This window comes from Neolamprologus brichardi, chromosome 13 (assembly GCF_056152115.1).
Source record: "Neolamprologus brichardi isolate AB-2024 chromosome 13, ASM5615211v1, whole genome shotgun sequence".
In the NCBI taxonomy this organism is placed as follows: Eukaryota; Metazoa; Chordata; class Actinopteri; order Cichliformes; family Cichlidae; genus Neolamprologus; species Neolamprologus brichardi.
Window position 1 is genome coordinate 6166846 of NC_142116.1, and position 21738 is coordinate 6188583.

General features: G+C 38.9%; 1 protein-coding gene across 1 annotated transcript; it reads right to left on the reverse strand.

The window, feature by feature from the left end:
• Positions 1-1907: 1907 nt before the first annotated feature.
• ciao2b (cytosolic iron-sulfur assembly component 2B) lies at positions 1908-4905 on the reverse strand. The gene is made up of 5 exons (XM_087850034.1): positions 4678-4905; positions 3799-3876; positions 3418-3543; positions 3229-3274; positions 1908-3121 (listed from the first exon to the last, which is right to left on the reverse strand). Exons 1-5 carry the CDS (start codon positions 4804-4806, stop codon positions 3021-3023), a joined length of 480 nt encoding a protein of 159 aa, XP_087706160.1. The 5' UTR covers positions 4807-4905; the 3' UTR covers positions 1908-3020.
• Between the last annotated feature and the right edge of the window lie 16833 nt (positions 4906-21738).

Sequence of the window (21738 nt, forward strand, 5' to 3'; positions counted from 1 at the left end):
ACAATCATCTGTTCACACAATCATGTACACGTTGGAAGTCTGTGGGATACGTCAGGCAAACTTTGGGGTGCAGTATCTTGCCTCAAGAACATTTTATGGATTGAAGGAGCCACGGATCAAACCACTGACCTTCTGACTGGTAGATAACCACCTCTCCTCTTAAACTGACTGAGCAAATCTAAACCTCTTCTAGAAGCAAGTCTTCCAGCTTGGCAGCCCTCTTGGAACACCTCCAAGTAATTACTTGTTCATCATTACCTAAATGAACTTCGATTTTAGTGATAACTTGAACATGAACGGTATAAAGAACTGCCAGGGAAACACTAAAAAATGCTTTATGGTTAAAAGCTTTTCTCCCCACAAATGTCATTTCTACCCCCATCTTTTACATCTACATAGACCTAAAATGATCCTGTTCTGTTCATGCCATTTTCATTTTCAGATGACAGTATTTTTCCTCCTTCCTTGGCTCAACTCTTTGAAGTTATGACTCTGGGTTCGGCCAATGCAGCTGTGCCGGCAGGGTCTCTTATCCGGAGTTTTAATAGTGATGCAATGTTTCCAGATGTGGAACAAGAGAGAGAGAGAAAAGCGGATTAGTGAAACCTGAAAAACAATCATTTTCTCAAAAGACACACAAACACTATATATAAGGGTTTCTGACGTCACTGAATTTGGAAAGAAACACCAAATTCCAAGCTCAGAGAGACCGTCAACAGTTTGATTACATAACCCTTTTCCCCCAGCGAGACAAACAGCTGTATCGCGATACTTACTTTTAAAATTAAAAAACAAAACCAAATCCGTGTTTTATCATTCTTTTGCTTGATTTTAACATTTTGAACTATGTCTTACTCACATATTCTTTTCATATTTGTGCTAAAGTTACACGTCTTTTACACAACATGAGTTCAGAAATGCTTGTGACAATGCAGAAGCCCTTCTTGCTCAAAGGACTTAAAGGAAACCCGAGCTGATTGGTGAGTGGGTGGACAAGCATGCTGGACATATCAGAGGTGCAGTTTGTTCTGCCAGATTGCCTCCTCACATCTGACGGACATAAGCTTCACGTGGCCCGCCTTACACGAATAAGACAAGGCTGCCTCCTGGTGGACTAATGTAAACACAAGTTTTACTAAATAAACAGTGTCCGTGTTTAACCATAAATTACCAGCTCTGTAGTAGAAGTTCTACATCACAGTACACGTACAGGGAAAAAAAGACAAAAGCATCATTTTCATTTAATAAGCTGTACATTTTGATAACATTTCAAAAACATTAAGATTATATACAAAAGTTATTGCAGAGAAATTATGAGTCACAAATTCCTTTGTTAGGTACACCTCACTGTTATCACGTTGGAACCTGAGCCTCAACTCTCGCGGCCCGGTACCGGTCCGTGGCCCATGAAGGGAACCGCTGCTCTATTGGATTGAGATCTGGTGACTGTGGAGGCCATTGGAGTACAGTGAGGTTATTGGCATGTTCAAGAAACCAGTGAGTAGACTTCAGTTTTGTGGAATGATGCTGGAAGCAGCCATGAGAAGATGGGTAAGCTGTGGCCATAAAGAGATGGACATGGTCAGCAACAACACTCAGGTAGGTTGTGGTGTTTAAATGATGCTCAGTTGTTACAAGGGGCTCAAAGTGTGCCATGAAGACATCCCGCAAAACATTACACCACCACTACCAGCCTGAACTGTTGATACAAGCCAGGATGTATCCATGGTTTCTTGTTATTTATTCCAAATCCTGACCCTACCATCTAAATGTCAGCAGAAATTCTGGCCATTTTCTTCAACAAGGTATTTTCACCCAGAAACTGATAGGTTTGTAGCATAAACCTATTCGCTGGAACGTTCAAGACAATTTACTACACAGTAAAAGCAAGACACAAGTAGGCAAAGTTCTTTGTGTTACTCATGCATGAGGGAGACCTGCCTGGAGCCAAGTGTCGTTCCACCCACTTGACCTCCGTCAGACTCTCAGCCAGGTTCCCCATAGCACTCCTTTTATTGTGGTTATATGAATACGCATAGGTTCATTAACATATGACGTTTCATATAGGTATACATGTGGATAAAGAATACCTTGTCTGTCTGTTTGTGGGGTCAAGATGTGACCCTGTGAAGACTCCCCAAAGCTGGTGCCAGGCGTCTAGTGGGTCCATCTGAACAAAAGGCTCTTATACTTAAACAGATATACGTGTGTTTGCTATACCATATATTAGCAAGAGAAGATACGACCTCTCCTAGGAGGTGTGTGATCTATGCCAGAACCCTCTGAAGAGGAGTGAACGCACTCCCCTCTTCATGCTACACAGTGTTGTTACAGACCTCCTAGGATGAGACATTCTTTCAATCTACAAATGCTTATATACTTCTAAGCATATATAAATATATATTTCTAGGCATAAATGACAATCCAACAATACAAATCTAGCAGAAACCTGCCTCTCACTGGATATTTTCTCTTTTTTATTTAGACCATTCTCTGTAAACCCCACAAGTGGATGGAGAGTGGGGAAACCCCACTAGATAAGCATTTTATAACAATCTCAGGCCAGCCAGTCTAGCACTGAAACTTCAGCGGATGACCTTTCTCATGTATATATGTTGGTTCTTCACATAAGAGTGGCTCATTAATAATTAAATGAATGAGCAGTTGAACAGGTGAGTGTATATGACAAATGTAACAGGTAGAGTTTCTCTGCATTTCCACACTGTTAAAATTTCCAGGTGGAAGAATAATTTATTTGTCCATACGACTTTGTGTTACGAGCTTACACTCAGATTATATTATTCTTTGGCAATTTAAGAACTGGCTTTCTCTGCACTCTTATTCAGTAAATGTTGCCAATGTACGGAACATGTATGATCCTGATCATTCCCGCTACTCATACCAGGAGTAGGGATGTGCGGATAGTTGGTAGATACACAGCAAGTTTTCAAAGAAACCAAACATGTTCTCCTGGTAAAATCTGAGTCTAAAAGCTGACAAGGGTAAAGCTGGCTGGCTGTTCAGATGCTCCTGGTTGACAGACACTGGTTGACCACCTCCAGTAGAGATGCATTCTCCAGAGCTGCTGCCACTCTCTCTTTGTCTGCCAGCTGTTTGTTCACTGTACACACAATGACATAAGCAGTATGATTAAAAAATGCATTCAATTATACTGGTAAAAATGGTCTAAAATTCCATCTCGCCTCCTTTCTCTCTATGGAGTTTTACCTGCTTCCTCTGAAGCATGAGTCCCAGGAGTGATAGAAACATCAATCTGAGAGGAAATAGAAAAAAATATACTGCAATTTAGGCCACAACTGAAAATAACAAAACATTAAAGCACAGAAAAAGTTGACCATGTAAAATATGTTTAAGGTTAAATGTGCATGTCATGTGAAAAAACATGCATAAACATACTTTGAACCTGTCTGGCAGGGAGCGCAGAAGCTTGACTTTGATGGACAGACCAATGAGTGTTGCCATGCTGCAGTGAGGGATGGTGGGTGTGAACTCAATACCCACAGTACTCTCTGCATCATTAACCTGAGGAAGCATACGCAAATAATAAACTTCATTCATCAATTTATCTTCCTAACAGCACACTGCATTCATTTTTATCAATGAAATTCACTGTTAATACTTTTGAATGAAATGTTTGTTGTTGGATTCAACTGTCTTCAACCATGTCTTTAGTAAAGTAATCTGCAAGTGTGTTACAGAGCATTTTTTTATTTCCTTATTCACACTACTACAAACATAGGAAAAATATATAAAATAGGAAGAAAAAAAAAAACATACCTTAACTCGAAATTGCTCCACAACATTGAGCTCTTCCAGTGACAGTGGATGCTCTGGGTCATTGATAGATCTGATCAGATGTAACTTTAGTTAAAGAATTCAAGACGGTATAATACAAATAATAAATTTTTTTGTTTCTGCACTACTGTAATCAGTGTACTAATGATATTAAAGTAAAGATCCAATAATATTAGAGAGAAACGCCAAGAACAATATCTCCTGTGAAGCAAGTGTTTGGTAAAAGTGGAACAGAAGAGCTCCCTTGTAACAGGGGGAGACCTCCAGCAGAATCAGGCTTATCAAAGTACAGAAATCGGCCATAACCAGTTCCCAACTGGTTATGGCCGATTATGGAGGAGGGAAAAGAAAGGACAAAAAGACAAACTTTAAGCTGTTTGCATAGCCACTGTACATAAGTCCAAGAAATCATTCAACTAATACTAACATCAGCTTAACAATAACTCGATTAAAAACTGTCAAATTGTTCAAATTACATAATAAAATATATTTACAAAAATGAGACAATTTTACATTCCTGAGAATGCGAATTGAGTAACCTAAATCATTAACGGTGTTTATAAATTTTATCTACGATGGTTAACTAACATATTAAAACACAGTTGCACTTCAAAATGTTTAGTTACGTTTTCAATACTAAGAATTTGACTACTATTACTTGTCGGTAAACCCAGATACAATCGTGCTACTTCTTAAACTGCTGTTAACTCCCTCGATTTCATCATCTAGCTGAATGGCACTGGCATTAGCTTTTAAGTCAGGCAAATAACAGAATACATGAACATCAGTAAAAAAATGATGAAGGGCATATCTCTAAAGCGTAAATGCACTCTAAACCACAGTAAAACATGAAAACAGGATATCGAATATTTCTCTGTCGTCGATGGGGTCGTGGACGTCTTCATCCTCTTCGGAGGCCGTCTGTACTCTGTCCCCCGACCGCTGAAAAATCACAGGGTTTGCATTCTCCAAGCGGGTCCCCTCGGACATGTTGAGCGCTTACTTTAGTCCGCGTTAAACAGTAAAAAACCTCGTATTTTGTCAGAGCTTGCTGTCGCTACCCGATCCGTACCGGAAACCCAATCGGTAACCGCATGCGCAAATCTTACGTCACTTCCTCTCTTTGCCAACATTTGCCAACATTGCGACATTCAATATATTTAAAAAAAATTATATATATATATTATATATATATTGAATGTCGCATATATATGTATATATATTTTATTTATTTATTTTTTTTTTTTTCAGTTAACTGCGTGCGTTTTCGGACGTGTAAGCCTATACAAATGTTTAAAAAATACCATTTAAATTTCCTTTCCTAGTCTTTGCTTATTCTCTTGCTATTTTGAAATTTCTCCAGGCTTCCCATTTTGAAGGCTTAATATATTTTTTACTGGCATATGTCTCCCTGTTTGTCCGGCAGAGGGCAGATACCGCCCATTTTAGCACTTGACACTAACACAGAATACGCTTTAATAAAAGTGTTATTGCAATAACAATATACTGACCACAATAATCTTAATTTCACATGAATTTTTACATGAAACACTATTACTTTGTTTTTTTTACTTTATTTTAGTTTGTGTGTTTGTTTTTTTAAACACAATCATATTTCTTTTTCTCGCATTTCTTTTATTTTGTACACAAACAATTCAATTCAATTCAATTCAATTTTATTTATATAGCGCCAAATCACAACAAAAGTCGCCTCAAGGCGCTTCATAGATACAGAGAAAAGCCCAACAATCATATGACCCCCTATGAGCAAGCACTTTGGCGACAGTGGGAAGGAAAAACTCCCTTTTAACAGGAAGAAACCTCCGGCAGAACCAGGCTCAGGGAGGGGCGGCCATCTGCTGCGACCGGTTGGGGTGAGAGAAGGAAGACAGGATAAAAGACATGCTGTGGAAGAGAGACAGAGATTAATAACAGATACGATTCAATACAGAGAGGTCTGTTAATACATAGTGAGTGAGAAAGGTGACTGGAAAGGAAAAACTCAATGCATCATGGGAATCCCCCGGGAGCCTACATCTATTGCAGCATAACTAAGGGAGGATTCAGGGTCACCTGGTCCAGCCCTAACTATATGCTTTAGCAAAAAGGAAAGTTTTAAGCCTAATCTTAAAAGTAGAGATAGTGTCTGTCTCCCGAATCCAAACTGGAAGCTGGTTCCACAGAAGAGGGGCCTGAAAACTGAAGGCTCTCCCTCCCATTCTACTTTTAAATACTCTAGGAACAACAAGTAGGCCTGCAGAGCGGCACATTTGACCTGTTAGCGGGAAGAAGAGGGATTCTGCTTTTTCATCTTTGCAGAGTAAAAAGTGTATCCTAATTAATTTATGACAAGCCACCAGTGGTAGTTTGGATTGGTGGGTTAGCTATTCCTGATTTTTATGCCATTACCTATAAGTTCTCGCTTTAGTTTCCTAGAATTTTCCCTCTGTTTGCAAAGTTTGAGTATGATAATGAGAATTTGTAACTGTATTCAAAGCTAAACTGGTATCTACAACTCAATTAAACACAGTAATTTCACCATTTTGATGTTAAGCCCCTACAAACTCACTGCAATGATTATCTTTGAAAAAGCTAAAACAAACTGGTTAGAACACAGGTATTACATATTTGTGTCAGCCTTTCAGCCAAACCCCTTTATGAAAGCACTTTATTTAAAGATTAAATTATCATATGGTCTTCATTTCTGTACTACACAACCGCCATCACCATCAACTACTTCTATCAAGTCAGAATCTTAATGAACTGCTGCAGTCACTGGAAATATGGAGCACGGTAGATGTGAAGTTTTACTTCAGCCTGATATGTTCACCTTTTGAGAAAAAATGTGCATATAATGAGACTGCGCACGGCTGCTGACACGTTTTAATAAAAATGTCATGGATAAGGGCAGCGACAGGAAATATTTTCCTAACTGTGACAATATGGACTAACAACCTTTAGAGTCACAATTCTGGTTTCAGGTGGTAACATGCTATTTATAAATAGTTGTTTCTATGAAATTAGATAGGACTAGCAGTGAACATTTTTTCCAAGTCCAATTTATGCAAGAATTGCATTATCAGCACTTATGACTCCAAAACCTCAGTGTCTTGCAACTATGAAAAAGACTGAACATTTTCATTATAAAAGGCAAAATCTTAATGAGCTGCTAAATTAAAATCATATCAACATTACCAGTCTTACATATCTCACAAGCTTAATGTCTAATCAGAACACCTGATTTGACAACCTTGAGCATTTGGGGATGAAAAGTTTAGAAGCATGTAGATAAATGAGGCACAAACAGGAAAGTTTAATGTTTCACATTAATGCAGTGCACTATCAGAATGAGAAGTAAGAGTTTGCTGCTGCATAATGTAGAGTCCAGAGAGGTGAGTTTTTTATGGTCTGACATTGTGAATGTGAAGGAAATAATATCCTGTTCTGAAGTCAAAACATTTGTGAAAAATGAACACTGTTTGTCAGACATGGGTTTCTGAAGCTTCTGAATTCAAAGAGGTCTTTTTTAAAATTCTCAACAGTACTGATAATAAAATGGAGCTACCTGTGGAGAGCAGCTTGCTGCTGCCATGCACTGTGTGCATTATGTGATTGTTCCTCATTTGGTCTTTGTGTTTCAGAGCATGGTGGGATTCCATATTTATAGAGAACCACTGGTGGTGTTGAGCCCCGAGCAGCACACCTGATGTGCATAATGAGACAACAAAGCTGCAGACAACCAGTTCACAGCTTGCCATATAAATAGCAGCAAATGTTTGCAATATGCAGACATATGGGTAGATTATTTTCCTTAATGTCACAATGTATTCCCAAAAAATGGATTATGGAGGACTACAGAGCAAATTTGATTGCAAAGAGGTCTTTAGGTTTGACTGTATTTGTAGTTTTTTGAAATACACAGTGCAAAAAGTAGGTGCAGAGAAATGAAAAAGTATAGAAGGCTTGAACTTGCCTCTCGAGTCAACTTTTAAATTATGGTAACTCATTTTTTGGCATTAAAATAAAGACTAAAGACAATGTAAATGTGATTTACCCACTTGATGGACAGCAGTCACACCAGAACGCAGGTCAGTGCTTGACATTAGGAGTGTAAATTTCACTCTTGCTATGTGATGTAAGAACAGTAGCAAGAAACAGACAATCACTAAAGCACCCTGCATGTTAGTGTGATGATAGTTCATAGGTGCCAGGCAGAGCTTTGTAGACCCATGTCTGTGTATAACAGTTGTCTACGGTCACCAGGCAAAAATAGGTTGAATAACCAGAAATGTCAACTGCTATTTTTCCTGATTCGGCTACTTGTTAGCTCTGTAGCTTTGCCCCTGCAGCTGAAGAGAAAGAAGTCATAACATGCAAAGAAGTTTGTAGTGAAGGAAACTGATTATCAAATACGAATGGAAACTATCCAGTGCAGCTACTCTCTGAGCTTCTCCTGTTTTTTTCCTCTTAATCTTTGATGTTTTTCACACTTCCCCTTGTTAATGGTGAGCTTTGCTCTTGCTCTCTTTTCTGTTCGAGTCAACTTTGCAACAAGTCATTATTTGACCTGTGCAGGGCATTGCACTGATGGCTTTTTGGAGGGTCAATCCCTCATATCCCTCTCTCTGCATATCCAGGCAGCTACGCAAATGGTCACCAGTGTGGGAATACAAATCCTGGAAAATTTAGAGAGATTTTATCATTTTATTTATTCATTTTTGTAACAGAAATGAAAGCAAAATAAAACAAAAATACTTCCAGGAGAACAAGCCTTGTCTTGCGTGCTGTCACCTTTACTTGCAAATTATTAGGATCATGGTTTAAGTTTATAAAGTTAAAGACATCAGTGAAACTGTATTATTTAAATCAGGGGTGTCAAACTCCAGGCCTCGAGGGCCGGTGTCCTGCAGGTTTTAGATCTCAACCTGGGTCAACACACCCGAAACAAATGATTAGTTCATTACCAGGCCTCTGGAGAACTTCAAGACGTGTTGAGGAGGTAATTTAGTGATTTAAATCAGCTGTGTTGGATCAAGGACACATCTAAAACCTGCAGGACACCGGCCCTCGAGGCCTGGAGTTCGACACCTGTGATTTAAATGCTTTAAAAATCGCTGCCACATCAGCATAAAAGCTAATTTTTCCTTACCAGGTTAGTGATTTCCACCTGTACACTGCTGCCATGTCATATTTGTGAACCTGCATTAAAAAAAAAGTTGACCAATATTGTGTAAATTCTGATAATTCAAGTTGACATTTATATTGTTTAAGATTTGCTACAGCTTTGTAATTAAGCCCAGAAAGCCATGACCTTTTGTATTATGGGTTTTGGCCACTGGAGTGCATAAAATATGTTATACCTATTGAGGCCAACTTTGCAGTCTCACAGAGAGTTTCTGTGTCTTGTCAGAAAATGAGATGCCTTTCATCATTTATGAAATACTGAATTAAATATACAAGGTCAAAGGTAAACTTTTGGAGGAGAAATACAAACTATAGGAACCAGACTTTTTTTTTCTCTTTACAAAAGCTACAACCAGAGTGAACAACGAAGTTTGAACATAAGCTTTTATATTATGTGTTCACTCATGCTAAACCTATGTTTTGTTATTCATTGAATTAAACATGAAATGGCAAAATCTTTTAGTTTTAAATTATTTATCTAACTCATGGTTTATACCCCATACTGTGAGATGAGAATGGATGAGACATCATGCTTCTTTTTAAGTTTCAGGTTGCATTTTCCTCTTAAAGAGGAAAGTATCACAGCATTACAGTTCTGACAAATTATTGTTCAGTCTTTTAGAATGATCTATTGTTTCAGTTGAAAAGTTAATAACTATGTGTTTCATAATTGCAGCCTTTTTGAAATGTTCACATTTTCCTTTTCAGGAGTTTGCTCATTGTTTCGCATTAACGTGCATATTCAGAGTGACTGCAGCAGTCACAAAGTGACAGCAGAAGATGACTTACTTTAGAAAGCAATTTCGAAGAGTCAGGAAGAATTTCTTTTCTGCTTTTACCTCGCCCTCGGGGGAATTAGGTGAAGGAACCAGCCAAAGAGACTATCATTTGAACAACTATTTATAAAAAAAGGATGTGGCAGAACATTTATTGAAGGCATAAATTAAACTAGCTCGCAATTTTTAAGAGCGGCTTCAGTGTTTTGTGTGTCTCATTTAATATCATCCAGCGACAAAACAGCACCGCATACAGTAAATGTCTTTCACGGGCTGTTTAAGCTGATGTAAGCTCAGCTCTTTAAGCGCAGGTTTAGTGGGACTCTATAGTATGATATGGCTCCTCCTTTGGATCAGTTAATTAATAATTTCGTCATTTTTGTGCAGGAGGGGAGCAGCACAGGTTTCGGGGACACAGAGGAAGAGAGAGAGGTGTAAAAGATGAAACAGGTTTATACTTTGGAACAGTCACTTGTCATCTCTTATAATAGTTTGAGCTACTGGATGTCAAGGGAGCTGATAAAAACCCTCAAGTTCAACCACATAGAGAAGTAAACTCCAGTTCAAAAACATGAAGACTAACCAGTTCAGTTTTAAAGAACAGCTCATCTGTTCAGGGTCCAGTTAAAATGTGTTAAATGTCTTGCAAATGCAAATCCAGCTTCCAAATTTGATCTTTTTTTTCAAACCTCTCAGGAGCCAATTTGAATTTCTACGGTTCTCTATATTTCGACTGCTGACTCCTCACACTAGTAATGAGATAGCAAGCATGCTTTCAGTCACAGCTATATTTGAGTCATTTCTTCCTTAATGTTTTTGCAGCAACTTTACATGGAACACCGTCTGGTTTGTTTTCATTTTATTTCATATAGCCTATTGATTTTGTAAAAAATAAAAAGTGGGACAGTCCTCTGTTTGTTTTCATGTTTTGACTTGCATCCCTCTAATAGTGCACTTGTTTCTTTTTCTTCCAGTTTTAGTGTCATTCAGCTCCACAGGCACCAGGTCATCTCTAAAAGATGTGATCTCCTCTAAGGTGGTATAGGTTTGACACGAAAGTCCTCCTGCTGTGGGGTTCTCTCTCCCCACATCTTTACTCTCAGTGTATTTATCCACCATCACATCCAATCAGCATCAATGTTTTCTGGCTGTTCACTGACTTGTGGGGAAATGAGCCTTAAATAAAGGATGATCAACATGACAGCTCTCGAAAACCAATATGTAATAGTTTATTTCCACAGATATCTGCCCTCCAGTGCTGGCAACACTCGTCATACATATCAATCACACATGCACACACATATCACTGTGGCTGATAAATAATGTTGATCATTTCATCAAGAATACAGGAGATCATCCAGAAAACCTGGTCTTTAATTAACAATGTCAGTCTCGCCACCCAGATGCACAGCACTCGAAGACAAGTTAACGATTATTTAAGAGGAGCTTTTAAAGGTAATGTAGGTTTGATCTTTGGCTCAGTTTAACTATCACTGAAGCAGGAGTGTAAGCAGAGAGTCAGGGTACATATACTGCTCAAGTCAATGAGCCACAGGGGTGCATACTGGTTGGAGTGGAGCCAGAGAGATGCAAACGGAAACAGCAAGGGGAGCAAAAACAGGAAACAAAAGGAGAGAGACAACAGAGGAAGAAAGATTGAGGAACAAAGGGTCCTAATGTAAGTGTTCTAATCTAAAAACATCTAGCAACACTGCAGCTTTTAATCTTAGGATGTTTTGGGACTATAATATTTAAATAAAAGAAGCTAGATCACACAATATTTGAACATTTGAAGAGTTTTATACAGAAGATAAGGCCTTTGGATGTCAACTGAGCCATTACAGCTTAATCTATTAGCGTAACAACAGTTGATGAGACGTTCCCAGTGCGGGCCAGACAAAAATGAAACATGCTGAGGTGTCTTCTTGAAAATGGTGAGTGCAATGAGTGTATTCTTAATTTTATGGAGGAAACAATGAATTATTGACCAATAAAAATGTTTACCACAAGCACAGGGCTTTACACCACTACTTGCTTTTCAACAGCTAGTGGTGCATCACAAAAGAAAGGCTGCAATTATACTTCTGGATACTCTTCCAGGCCTTTAAATGTTCAGTGATCTCATATTGATAGACCTCAAACTAATGTGAATAATGTATTTTATATTTAATTATCATGAAAATGCAATGGAGAAGGAAATTTCAGATTAAACTTCCAGAGCTGAATAAATTTAAATAAAAGTTAACAACTTATTCCACACAAAAATGATTGAAATTAAAATGAAAGAGGCCCTTATTCCCCCAACTGTCGGTCCATGCGACAAGTCTAGAATCAATAAAAGCTCATTAAATTCCCACCACAACGCTGAAGTTTGGTGTGGGCTGAGCCCTTGGAGGTCATACATTTCCAGACATAGCAGTTGTCAGTTAATGCCCAACTCATGCTGGCAAGAACAGAGGATGAGCTGGTCCTTTTTTTCTGTGGAAATATTTCTGATGTTGGAGATATAGATCAATGCTGTGACTTCCCCCATTGCTCTCGTCCCTTGTGTTTTCTCAGACTGACTGCTAAACATTTCAACTGTTCTTGTGTGTGAGATTCACAACACACAAAATTGAAAGATTGCAATATTTTTTGATGTTTCTTGTTCGGTCTGCAGTTATATCTCAGTGCCTTTCGCTTTGGCAGGACTTTTGAATTCTCTCTGCAGGGCATTTTGGTTAGTTTTGTACTGAAAACACCTTTTTAAAAGTTATTTAAAGCAGGCTTGCCTCTGCTCTCTTTTGAAAGCAATAACCTCATGTCTCATTACCAAATGAGAACACATTTAAAAAAAACGCAATATAATGAATATTACTATACGTGACTGTAAGGTTGTTACGTCAAATATAACATTCAGTTCTCTAGCAAAGGTGGAGAAGAAATATAAAGCTTGTTATGTAAAGGAAGCCAGCTGCTATGAACTTGTTTATTTTCTAAGCAGTGACAGCAGAGAGGAAGACAAGAACAGAGGCCCTGCAGCCAGTCAGTGAACCTCAGGATAGCTTCACAAGAGGGTGCTGGTTGTTTTTCTCTCTTTCAGTCAGATTTATGTAGGAAAGACTGTGATAAATGTACCTTCTGTCCATAGAGAGAAGAGGGAGAAGCACATAGACAGGACTTCAGAGGGAGACTTCAGTCTGAAAGGATCATAAGATTGTAGTAGAGTGAGTTCAGACAGTGACATATGAGGGTATAGAGGGAGAAATTATTTTGTATTGATTCAGCCTCACACACAAACAGAATAAGCCCAACAAAGTTTCACCAAATGTATCAGCAACAAACTGAAACCTTGCTCTGTTTAAATCCTATAGTCATTCTCTCGTGACACATCAGCTCAATGGTGAGCTCACACCAACCTGAAAACAACCAAAGAACACACGTTAGTTGTTACATGTTGTTACAAACTCACCGGCCACATTACAAATTTCACCTGTTCAGCTGCTCTTTAATGTCAGCATGTAATCTGATGACCACATGGCTGCAACTCAATACATTGCGGGATAAAGATATGGTCAAGATGACCTGCTGAAGCTCAAACCAAACATCAGTGAAGAAGAATGGTGATTTTTAAATGACTTTCTGAGATCATTCTTTATAAACCTTAGAGATGGTCGTGTGGGAAATACTTTCTGAAATACTCAGATGAGCCTCTTTGGCACCAACAATCATACAATATTCAAAGAGAAAATATCCAGTTCTCTAGGTGAAAATATTATTGTTGTAGGAAAAGAGGTCAGAGATAAATGGCCAGACTGTAGCAACCAATGCATGCAGAACAACAACTGAATGCACATCTCATCGAACCTTGAAGCAGATGGACTACAGCAGCAGAAGACCACACTGAGTGCCACTCCTATCAGCATTGTTTAGATGGCACGTTCTGAGTAATGTTGTCCATCAGAGGCCATCAGAAGTGTACCCATCTTTTGATACCCGCTTCCAGCATAATACAGTGCCATATCAGAAAGCTAAAATCATCTCAAACTGGTTTTGTCACAATGAGTTTAATCTACTCAGATGGCCTCCACGTCACTAGATCTTAATCCTATAGAGCGCCTTGAGATGTGAGGGAACGGGAGATTCACATCATGGATACACAGTCCAGAATATATGCCACAAAAATTACGGCAGTTCTGAAGGCAAAGGGAGGTCCACCCTGTTTACCAACAAAGTGTCTGGTGAGTATAACCTTTTATACACATTTCCACTGAAACCACACTGGTTTGCGTGACAAGTGATCCTTTTGTTACTGATGACTCAACCTCACCTTTGCCTTCCTGCTGCTCCGTGAATACCGTTGATCACAGCTTGCCATTACACGGTCTCCCAAACCATCCAAGAGGCACTTTGCAAAATCAATTTGTCTGAAATTCATTGGGAAGACTGCAGTGAGTCAAGTGCTCCTCAAGTGCAAATATAAAAAGCTTATGTCACAGTTCAAGTGGGCAATGACCAATTTGCCTCGCATAACTGCAACCTTTCTCCAGCACACAGCATCACTTTGCTGTTGTTTTAAGGCTGGTGGCTGAGATGTACTTTAACAAGAGAAAACAAGACCCTTGATAAATGAAACATTGATGTCATACTGCAGGCATGCGTGTTCTTTGATGCATGTTTTGTGCCATGCAGTTTGGAGAACATGTATAAGCGGGTCTCATGGTGTTAGGGTGGTAGGATCTCTTTTTTGAGACAAGGTAAAACAATGAAACAATAAAAGACATTGAAGCTTTTGAAAACCCAAAACAACCCCTCTCAATAAATAAATATAACAATAATTGTATTTTTCATTAATGATATATCAACAGACAATAACATTACAAAAAAAAAGCCCAAGTTGGTCTTGTACTTCAGTGTTAACTTCTCAAATCTCTGGGAATCTACAGGACGGTTTAAACACCATTCTTCCCAAAGATATTCCCTCAAATGTTTTGATGATGGTGAATGTTCTGTAACGTGTCCACAACCTCCCATAAGTGTTTGACTGAAGATTGGGATCTGATGACTAAAGGTCACAGCAAATTACTTTCACACTCAAACCTTCTGCCCTGTGAATTAGGGTAATTTCATTCTAGAAAGAACACTCCTATTGATATGCATCGTACGATCAAGTTTATCACTCAGACTGACCTTTCCTCTAAAGAGACAAGGGTCTCTAACTATACCTCTAAAATATCCATGCATAGTATAATAGAGCTGCCTGGTGACCTCATGTAGAGGGGACAAGGGATTCAGGTGTTTTTCCCCATGTGAAACTGTTTATTATTTTGGCTGATTTGCGTGAGCTTGCATTTGAAAAAGAAACTTAAACTCATCTGCAATCCAAGTTATGAAGACACTTGGCTGGTTTACTTAATTTCATAAGTATTAAATTTAATTTCATGTTTATTCATTTACAGGATGCAATTTAGTATACAATAATAGATACTGTAAAGCAGTATGGAAGTAGGGCACACCTGAAGAGACCCACACAGAAATATGCTGACTAGGGATGCACCGATACCGATACCAGTATCGGTATCAGTATCGGCCCCGATACAGATACTGGTATCGGGTATCGGGGCCGATACTGTAAAATGTGTGTGTACTCATACTCGTAAAAGTTAACCGATACCATGAACCGATACTAACTTATTTCATTAATCAGAGGGTGGCTTGTCATTTCTGTTGTAGTTTTTTAGATTGGCCACTAGGGGGACATCCCGCGCTAAACAGGCACAGGGTTAGGCGAGTGAGACTGGCAGCTCCAGATAAAAAAGAGAAACTGGAGGCTGCTGTAGCTAGGCTGAACAAAATGTCAGCAGTGTGGACCGGAACAGCCAACTTTAACTCAGGTTTTGGAAAAGCGGAGAAAAATGTCAAGAGAAAATCCACGGGCAGTTTAAATAACAGAAGCTCTGACTCATTTTATCGCTCTGGATGACCAGCCAATGCCGGTCGTGGAAAACATAGGATTGCACCGTCTTCTCAGCATAATCGAGCCGCGATATGAAATTCCCAACCGCCCATACATCAGGGAGATAATGGTGCCAAAATTTCTGAAGAGGTAAAGACAAGCAGTGTGTGCCCGATGTCAGTCCTTGGTTTAACGGCACAGTGGACTGATGATCCACGGGCAGATGAGGAGTTCGTCAATGCCAAATACTTTCGTTATTTTGTTTGTTAACAATATGGACACTCTGCAATAATTTAAAAGTTTATTTTATTCTCAAACCTAATTTGTATTTATTTTATTCCAAACAGAAGTGTTTATTTATTATTCTGAAAGCTCGAGACAGTGCCAATAGTTCAGTGATATTTTGTTAAATTACAATGTGGAGACTCTGCAATAATTTAACAGAAGTGCTTATTTTTCACTTGAAATTTTTTTGTGGTCATTTTTATTAAGATTTTATTTTTTATCAGCAGAGAATAAAATAAAACCTGTCTTCCAATTCATTGCATTTGTGTGTGTGTGTGTGTGTGTGTGTGTGTGTGTGTGTGTGGTAGAAGTATCGGTTTTTGTACTCTGTATCGGCAAGTACTCAGATCCAAGTATCGGTATCGTATCGGTTTGAAAAGATTGGTATTGTTGCATCCCTAATGCTGACAGTGCAAAAATGATGACCATGTTCTGTAACACCAAATATAAACAGCCACTTAATGATAAACTCGCATTAATACAATTTCTAAAGTGGACATGCTCTGCTTGAAACAGCTCAGTAACGACCAACAGCTGTATCTATTTCTGCCAGTGTCTAACACTCCCGGCCCAGACAACATTTCCTATCCTGTCATTAGAGAAGATTGGGTCTCTGTTGACCTTTTACTGTAATTATGTTCTGTCAGGGCGGCATGTCTGCTGCTCTCAGTCTAATTCACATTTTGCTCAGACTCCCTGCAAAATGGCAAAGAAATAAGGCAGTTGTAAAACTAAGCTTACAATAAGTAATATCAATCTATCCATCTATCTATCGCTCTTTTGTGTGGCCCTCTACTTTTCCAGGGCAGTAGAAGCTTCCAGCTGAGCACCGACCTATTTAACTCCAAAATGAGACGCCGTTTGGAAGGATCTGTTTTTTAAGTATAGCACTGACGCCGTGATTTGATCTATGAGGGCTTTCAGGGTTTACTGGCCTGATAGCCTGGTAGAGGAGAGGCTGAGGAGAGAGCAAACAGGTCAGCACAGAGGGTTTTGGAGGAAAATGACCTCAGTATGGGTCCTACTTTTGTAAGATAACTGAAGATTGGGGCTAAAAAAGAAAGAAAGAAAAGAAAAACACTTTTTTTTCTTTAAAGAGTGAAACCAAAATAAATTATGAATAATTTCAAAGCACTTAAGTGGAATAAATTCCTATGGGGATATATGTGCTGCTATATTTTTGTCATATATAGAAGTATTCTGGGAGTGAACTACTTACTACACTGGCCTTTGGATTTCTAGTCAAATTAGAAAGTTGGCAAAAAAAAGATGTTGGCTGAAATATATGATCAATAAAGATTCATTAATATTTTATGTATAGTGATCTGGGTTGTTTGTGCTGAAATCCTTGGCCATATGTGTAGTCTCCTGCACTACTGAACTGATAGCAGTTTAGGCTGCAAGTTCCACATTTTTAACACGAGTCCCATTGTGATCAGAGGCACGTTTTCTAACAGATGTAATTATGGAATAAAGATATTTTTCAAACAACAAGTGTAAAATATAATTTTGAAATAATTGTTAGGGAGAAACTGGGGAATTCAGATGCATGACATGACAGGAGAGTTAAAATTTAAAAAGACAAACTTTACTTCAGGCAAAAAAGGGTTCATACATGGGTGAACAGTTCATCCAGGCAAACAAAACCAAAGGGACAAGGTAGAGGCAGAAAGTAGGAGGACAAACAAGGCCAAACACATGGGAACACTAAAACTGGATGGTGACTGCGTGATTTTGTACTCTCCCACACAAAAAATACCCAAGGTCACATCTCACAAAGTGCCTGCTTTGTACTTACGGATCAACAGGAAGGTAATGATCAACTCAACATTGGCACATGCAGAGAATAAATAAAGAAATAAAACAAATCCAATTGGGATACATGAAAGTAAAGCATGCAAAGCAAAATGTTTCGGATGCCAACATAACAGGAAATTAGTTAAAATATGGTTTGCAGTCGTTAGCTTTAATAAATCCAGTTCTTTCAGAGTTTAAATAAAACTATTTGGGAATTCAGTAAAGCAACATAAAAGCAGAGTGAAGTCCCAGCAATCGTAGAAAGTAAGGCAGAATCTAGATGTTGGGAGTGGGGGTGAAGATGAAGCAGTCTGAAACTTGGATGAAGCTCTCTGATTGACCAGGATTGAGTGGAGATGGAAAGGAGGCAGGTCACATGAACGAGAGTCAGAAAGGCAGAATGACTTAGCGCAGAAATATTATAAGCACTGGGAGCAGAGTCTGATTAGCTTGCATGAAAAATTATTAGGCCAGTTTACTGTTGAGAGAACTCAGAAGGTTAAAGTTTGATAAAGTGGAAATGATGCAAAGAACAGAATAGTTGCAGAAATGTCCTTGAATGGAGGCAAATGAACAGACATTTTCTTTGCTGAACTGAGTTACAGTGTTTTGGTCCTCTTGTAGTATGTAATATCAACGTACATGGACAGACTTGATGTCATACCCAAAATTATTAAACCCACGTCACACTGTAAGGTTCGTGAAGAACTTATAAGGCTGCTAAAATTCGCGTTTAGGGGCTTTGAGGAAGGAGTATTAGGGCTATATTAAGAATCATTATTTTAAATAATAGATACAGTTGCAATACTATTTTGAAAAAATTAGAAATTGCATATAGAAAAAAAGACTAAATACTACTTTAAGAGAAAAGTCGAAATGTGCAGATTACAGTTGTCTTAAGACAAACTGCCACGGCTGCTATACCCTCTACAAAATGCCTTGTGCATATGAGTCAAAGGAGCTTGCAAAGAAAAGCGTCTGGACTTCTTTAAGTTGCTTGAAGATGTTTCACCTCTCATCTGAGAAGCTTCTTCAGTTCTAAGGTCAAATGGTGGAGAGTCCCAGATATAAACCTAGTGGGAGTGTCCCCCCACAGAGGGACAAAAGGACCCCCTGATGATCCTCTAATCGCCTGAGCCAAGGTGTGGAACTGGGTGTGGGTCCCAATCAGCCAGGGTTTCGGGTGAGCTCATTGTGAAACCTGACCCCACCTTATCATGCGAATTCCTGAGGTCAGATGGCCCAGGATGTGAGTGGGTGTTAAGGCGTCTGGGGAGGGAGGGCACTCAAAACTGGATTATAGATGGCAGAGAGTTGGTGTCATAAACCACCGCCTCTGTTCAAAGATGGTCGCTCACAGTGAACATAGATGGCTTCTTTCACTCCTCTTTCAAACCATCTGTCCTCTCTGTCCAAAATGTGAACATTGGCGTCCTCGAAAGAGTGACCTTTATCCTGAAGATGCAGATGGACAGCTGAGTCTTGTCCTGTGGAGGTGGCTCTTCTGTGTTGTGCCATGCGCTTGTGAAGTGGCTGTTTGGTCTCTCCGATGTAGAGGTCTTGGCACTCCTCGCTGCACTGTACAGCATACACCACATTGTTAAGTCTGTGTTTTGGAGTTTTGTCTTTCGGGTGAACCAGTATTTGTCTGAGCGTGTTGCTGGGTCTGAAGTACACCGGGATGTCATGCTTGGAGAAAACCCTCCTGAGTTTCTCTGATACACCGGCTACATAGGGGATGACAATGTTGTTGCGTCTGTCCTTCTTATCCTCCCTCGCTGGTGTCTGATCTTCTTTTCTGTGCCTCTTTGCTGACTTTAAGAACGCCCATTTAGGATAGCCGCATCAGGTGGTCCTTTTGTCCCTCTGTGGGGGGATACTCCCACTAGGTTTATATCTGGGACTCTCCACCATTTGACCTTAGAACTGAAGAAGCTTCTCGGATGAGAGGTGAAACGTCTTCAAGCAACTTAAAGAAGTCCAGACGCTTTTCTTTGCAAGCTCCTTTGACTACAATGACCTGGATGACTGAGAACCTTCACAGACATCTTGTGTATATGAGTTAATGAAACAAATTGTGATACTACATACATGCTCTTTATTGCATGAGGGGGTAACCTTGCATCGATTGACTCTTCCACATTTGTGTGCTTTTCCATCCCACAAGATGCAGTTTCTGCACCATCTTTTTAACACCCTTATAGTCACCACAACAATGTGTTTATGTGCAAAATGAGCAATCATTTCCTTCTGTGTAACTAATACTGATTCTGAAGAACGATTTCACTCAGAGGTTATGGGCAGGTTGTCTTAAAACAACTGTTTGTTGTTTAAATGTATTTCAACTTTATTCTCAAAATAGATTTAATCTAGAAATTTCAACTTGATTCTCAGAATGATCAATATTTATTTTGTCCTTATGTGGCCATAATACTCCATTGTACGCTTTCATTACTGGGAGCAAGTGTTTTATTTACGCTTTATTAGTGTCATGGGTTCAGGCTAATTAATTGATCCCAGTTTTCTCTTTCAGTTTAACTTATTAACTACAGTAAATAATCTGCACATGTTTACACCCACTCTTATAAAAGACACTGTTTCCGGACAATTTGGACAGGGTGTTTTTTCATGCTGAAACCAGTGAGGCGAGGGACCGCTGTCTGATACAGTAGAGAAAGTCAGTTTCAAGGAGCTTCTCACAGCAGGAACAGCCACACTTGGACAAGCCAATTGTGCAGCAAACCCCAGAGACTCTTTTAAAAAACTGTTGTTTAAGTTGAAATTTTAAGTTGAAAAACTCCTACAGTTTATGTCATTCAGGGTTCGGTCCTGTGCAAGGCGAATCCTGCCTTTTGCCCTCTGAGAAGATGAAGCTCAAGCCACCTCATCATCCTGAATTGGATATATGGTTAAGAAAATGGAAGGACAGTAGGATGTTTTGGGGATGTTATTTTAATTGTGAATAAATACTTCTGGACTCTCTGTATTTATTGGTTCACATTCTTTGTTGTCATCGTCCAAATCATTTTTAAACTCATTGCACTTTAAGCTCTTTTCCCCCCCACCTTAGTTATACAAGGAGAAAAACAATGAAAAAAGGGAAAGAAATATTCAAATACTCATAAGTGAAGAATATCATCAGACCACATTCTGACAGGCAAAACAATCACAAAATAAGAGCAAAAAGTGGAGGATCTAAACAAGAATAACTGAATAAAACAGGAACGATAAGAAATATTAGAGAGCATAGAGAAGAGGACCATACAAGTCTGCAGTTTACAGAAAAATATGTGTCCAAAAAATAACTGTCAACTTTGGATACTGACTCAGTTAAAAGTATTTTGTTTGGAATCCAGTCTGAGTTTTGAGAGATCTGAGGATTTGCATTGCTTGGTACACTCACAGACACACACATTTGTAGGCTACTCGACTTGTGCATTCTGTATTAAATTTTAATTTAACAGTATCCCAAAGAGCTAATAATTGATATTGCAGCCCATAAATACTTTGAAAATTTCCTCCCAAACTCTGTCCGTTCTTCAAAAAAACTAAGTGTTAACAATGTATCTATTTTCTTTGACGCATTTTTAGTTCATGAGTACTGTGACTTGAAACGCACATGCTACCTTACATTATTCGATCTTTATGTCTGCATGGAGATTAGCATATATATTCTCTGCAATCTGTGTGCAATCAAGGAAATCTGATTAACAGTTCCAAAGCATTTTTTTCAATTTAAGATAAGGTAGAGCCTTGTTTGAGGGCTGCAAGTCATCTGTGCCTTTAATTTACATCACCAGGCTTTTAAACTACTCTGATGACAGATCGTACAACTTATTTAATAAACACCACTGATAGTTTGGGTTACTGGTGGATTTTGGAAACCTGAGCCTACGCTGCTGAGCGTTAATCATTATCTGATCAGCAGCACGTGTTTTTCCCCTT

Excerpts from the sequence above, each read along its gene's own strand:
- ciao2b (XM_087850034.1), bottom strand. The coding sequence starts at position 4,806 with ATGTCCGAGGGGACCCGCTTGGAGAATGCAAACCCTGTGATTTTTCAG. Across the intron at positions 3,275-3,417 it reads CCCTGCCAGACAGGTTCAAA|ATTGATGTTTCTATCACTCC; the intron begins GTATGTTTATGC and ends ATTTCCTCTCAG. Across the intron at positions 3,122-3,228 it reads TCATGCTTCAGAGGAAGCAG|TGAACAAACAGCTGGCAGAC; the intron begins GTAAAACTCCAT and ends TTGTGTGTACAG.